General features: G+C 45.0%; 1 protein-coding gene across 1 annotated transcript; it reads left to right on the top strand.

The window, feature by feature from the left end:
• Positions 1 to 850: 850 nt before the first annotated feature.
• LOC125631022 (C-C chemokine receptor type 5-like) lies at positions 851 to 2,273 on the top strand. The gene is given in 3 exon segments (XM_048837209.2): positions 851 to 1,160; positions 1,746 to 2,100; positions 2,102 to 2,273. Coding segments are annotated over 3 exon segments (837 nt in total).
• Positions 2,274 to 4,466: the final 2,193 nt, after the last annotated feature.

Below are 4,466 nucleotides of genomic sequence, written 5' to 3' on the forward strand. Positions count from 1 at the left end.
ATGGCATTGGGCATTTTTCTGAAGGAGAGCTGTGTGGGGTTCGATCTATTTTGAAAAAATCAGGATAAACCATTGTTGAATCCCAGGAAGCGTTGCAGGTCACATACCATATAGGGAATCAGCCAGTCCTGGATGGCTTGGACCTTGCATGGGTCCATCTGGATCCCTTCTGGAGGTAAGATGAAGGCCCAGAACTCCACAGAGGCCTGATCGAAGGCACATTTCTCGAGCTTGACATAAAGGTCATGATGCTATAGGCATTCTAGCTGTGCCCAAGGCAAGGAGGGCCGGTAGGACGGGAATTTGCTGGGGTGTGCCAGGTATGTGCAATTGGATTGGCAGCTGCAACTGGGGAGCCCTTTGGCAGGGCTCCGGGCACATTCCAGTCAAGACCAAAATACGGGGGAGGCTCTTACAACAGTGTTACTTGCTCCTGCAATAGCTGGTTCTCCAAGGTCAGATGAACGACGTGGGCCTACCGGGCTTGGTTGTCTGCCTGAAGCTGAGCAGTCCACTCGAATATGTCTGGTGCTCCCCAGGCAAGGAAGTTAATACTGGAGGAACTGCACAGAACTCACCCTGTTAACTCTCTAGAGTCTTTGCTCGTGTCATCTGCAGTATTTTTCACATCTTGATATCAGCAGTTATTCTACTGTTTACAGCAAAAGGTATTCTAAGCTGAAACTCAACATACACAGTATATTTTAATGTCTTTCACAACCATATGATTTCACAGGATAGTGTGTATATCCTGTCTTTCACACTGATAACACACAGTATCCTGTAAAGAACCATCCATTTCTTCATCCTAAGGCGAGTGAAAGATCAGCAGTTTCTCAGTGAAGAAGAGATGGAGATACTGACAACAACACAGAACTACAGTCATGATCATGCAACACCATGTACAAACGATGTCAAACAATTTGCATCCCTGTTTCTGCCACCTATTTACTCCTTGGTGCTGATATTTGGCCTGGTGGGCAATGTTCTGGTTGTGCTGATCCTGATAAAACACAAGGGGCTGAGAAGCATGACTGACATCTATTTGCTGAATCTGGCAAATTCCAATTTACTCTTTATTCTTTCCCTGCCATTTTGGGCTTACTATGCAGCACATGAGTGGGATCTGGGAAATTCTTTCAGGGGTCCATTATGCTGGTGTTAGGTGAGAAAAGCTAAATAGGAGGCAGTTATGCCAACTGAACCAAAGTCAGGCTAAGAGAGGCTGCTGGGAAAGTCTCTGAAAGTAGAATGAAGGAATATATCTTTAAGTTACACAGAGTGAGAAAAAAGGGAAGGCCTGCATTCCTGCATTTTTGTACCAGATGTACTGGGATCAGTCCTTGAGATACAGAGGCGCTGTTTTCCACTCCCTGCTCTTGTGTTATGTCTGTTTTAACTCCTCGTCTCCTGGTTGACACCCATACCGTTAAGAAAATTAGTGAAGCACTACGATTTGCTAAAAGTTATCTACAATAAAGTGGGTAGATGTGCATGCATATAGAGAAAGAGGATTTTAACTAACATAGGGGAGGGGTGGGATGCTTTATGAATAAATCTGTGCCGCGACGGGACTGTCTATAAAAACTTATGAGTTTTACTTAGAGGCTGCTGGTTCTCTCTGGAGACGGGCTGCTCTCTATTGTTGTGTGCACTCTTCAATAAAGAGCTTTGAGTTCGGACCTTGCTGGTGTTGCCTGTCTCTCTCCAGTAAGACAACGAACCGTGCCCGTCTGGGGTTCGAGTGCTCGACACTGGTTTCTGCAGTGGAAACTTTTCCATAATACTTTTGACAATAGACAGATATCTGGCAATTGTCCATGCAGCGTTTACTATAAAAGCTAGGACAGTTACCTATGGCATCCTCAGAAGTGTTGTCATTTGGGGTGTTGCAATATTAGCCTCTCTTCCAGGTTTAATATTTCACACTGTTCAAAAGGAAAGCGTTTATTGGACCTACAGCTCTCATAATCCATCAGGCCATGAAACAAAATGGAGGCAATTCCTGATCTTAAAGATGAACCTCCTGGGACTTGTCATTCCACTGGTCATTATGATCATCTGCTATGCACAGATTATAAAGACATTACTGAGATGTAGTAAGAGAAAAATATAGGGCAATCAGGCTGATTTTTATCATAATGAGGTGTTATAGTGAAATGTCTATTTCAGTTAAACTGAGTTCTCCATTTCCATTTTTATTGTGCTGTGAATTCTTCTGCTATGGTTATTCTGCTTCTTTATCTTTACCTGTTCCTAAAAGGTGTTTATAAAATCATTGTTTGAAAATCTACATATATTGCATATTTCTTATCGTCTTTGAGGAAAAGGGGCTTCAGCTCTGATCTCTGGGAAAGGGCAGGGATTGCTTCTTACACGGACACCAAGGGAATGCACAAAGCCACAAAGGGAGTGGAGAGGAAGTGGAGTCATGGACCAGAACCCTTCCCCCACACCAGCCCACAGAGAAATGAAACCTGCTGGGCTATGCTAAAAGATGTTGCAGCTGGTGCAGATCCTGTGCACCAAGAAGCTTGAGGAGGGATTTGGCACTTTGACCTTTGAAAACACTTTTTTTTCATATTTTCAGGAGCAAATATCAGTTTTGGTGGTTTTAAAAAATCAAGGCGGGTGCAAGTGAGTGAGGAAATATTGTCTAGCACTGGGGAACAGGCTGGATTCTCCCACAAGCCAACTTTGACCACTGTACGATCTCTTGGTGCTGCTTAGGAGGTATAAAGTGACTTTAGCCAACCAGAGAATCTGGCCCTTAAAGTTTTATATCTAGAAAGTACTAAGCATTTACAATTTAACATGGAGACGTGTCTGTTGTCCTACATCCCTCTCCATGCTCCACTCCTTGCCCCCACCATTGCCCTGCCTGCCCTCGATGCCTCCTTAGGCCTTGTCTGCAGGACACAATTTTGTCAGCAAAAGGCAGCTTTTGCCAACAAAACAGTGGAGGTGTACACACTACAAAGCTATTTTTGGCCGCTTTGCCGACAAAATAAAACCACCTTGACGAGAGGCAAAGAGCTTTTTGCAGCAAAGTTAAAGTGACAAAGCGCCAGTGTAGATGCTGCCGTTCATTATGTCGACATAACTGGCCTCCTCCAGTATCCCACAATGCCTGCTGTGCCCGCTCTGCTCACTGTTTTGAACTCGACTGCCCTGCACCTGGCTGCAGACATGCGCCCCTCCCCTTTCAAAGCTCCAGGAAGTTCTGACAGCTGAACCTGCTCCTCAGCTTGAGCAGCAAAGAGCAAATCATTAGGGTGCAATCCTTCTCTTCTCCCCTGCACTGGGAACACAGCCGCAGGCAGACTGCTGCTGCGAGGAGCTGGGGGGCTGCCGTGCTGCTTTTGCTTTGACATTCCTCAGCACAGCACGGAGAGCTCACAGAGCTGTTGAGGATGCCGCTCCCGACAGCTGCGGCTAAACCCTGAGATAACTGCTGGCAACTGCAGCTACTTACTTCTTCCCCTCCTTGTTCTCACTCCACAAGCAGCTCCATGTTGGCTGGGCAAGAGAAGGGAGGACTGACAGGAGAACTGCGCTCAGTCTCTACTGTCCTCCAGGATGCAGGAGAGAGAAACTGTGGTTGGAAATGGAACAAGCGCACAGGAAATCTAACAGAAAATCCATGTGGCAATTTGCATTTTTTTTGTTTTCAAGATAGCCAAAAAGACAGATAAGAGTTTCAGGCCCCACCCAGACCCTACAGTTTCTAGTGCACAGCCCTCCTCACTAGGCTCCTTCCTGGATTCCTGTCATTTGACATTCGCGGTCTCAGATGATAAACTGCATTAGTGATAACTAGAGAGATCTATCCTGACGGATCGATGATCATATTGATAGATCTATAGAACTATGATCTATACTGATAGGTCTCTGATCACATATTGTATCATACATATCACAAACTGGTGTGGTTACTGGGAAAAACACAGGTCTGTATGTTTATTTCACTGTGATCTCGGATTACAAAGCTTAATCATTAAAACAACAAAAACAACAGTTTTGGAAGGGATATAAACTCTTAGCTGCAGGACATAAGCCATGCTGTAATTATTGGGGTTTAGGAAGAAATTTTACCCATGGGCAGGCTTCTCCTCAATTGCCCACTACAAGGCTTTCTTGCAGCTTCCTCTGAAGCAGCCGGTGCTGGCCACTACTGGAGACAGGATACTTGACTAGACAGACCATGGGTCTGATCCAGACTGGCAATTCCTATGTTTCTAGAAAGAGACAAGCCCCTTTTCTTTCATCTTTCCTACTTTTTTCATCTTGATAAACAAAGTCCTTCCCTTTCTGAGGAAAAGCTCATTGACACCTGTGAGATTTGGAATTGCCTGTGATTGTTTGTGAAGGTGTTTTCTATATAGAATCATAGAAATGTAGAATTGGAAGGGACTTTGAGACGTCATCAAGTCCAGCCCCCTGCATTGAGGCAGGACCAAGTAAAC

Source organism: Caretta caretta, chromosome 2, assembly GCF_965140235.1.
Source record: "Caretta caretta isolate rCarCar2 chromosome 2, rCarCar1.hap1, whole genome shotgun sequence".
In the NCBI taxonomy this organism is placed as follows: Eukaryota; Metazoa; Chordata; order Testudines; family Cheloniidae; genus Caretta; species Caretta caretta.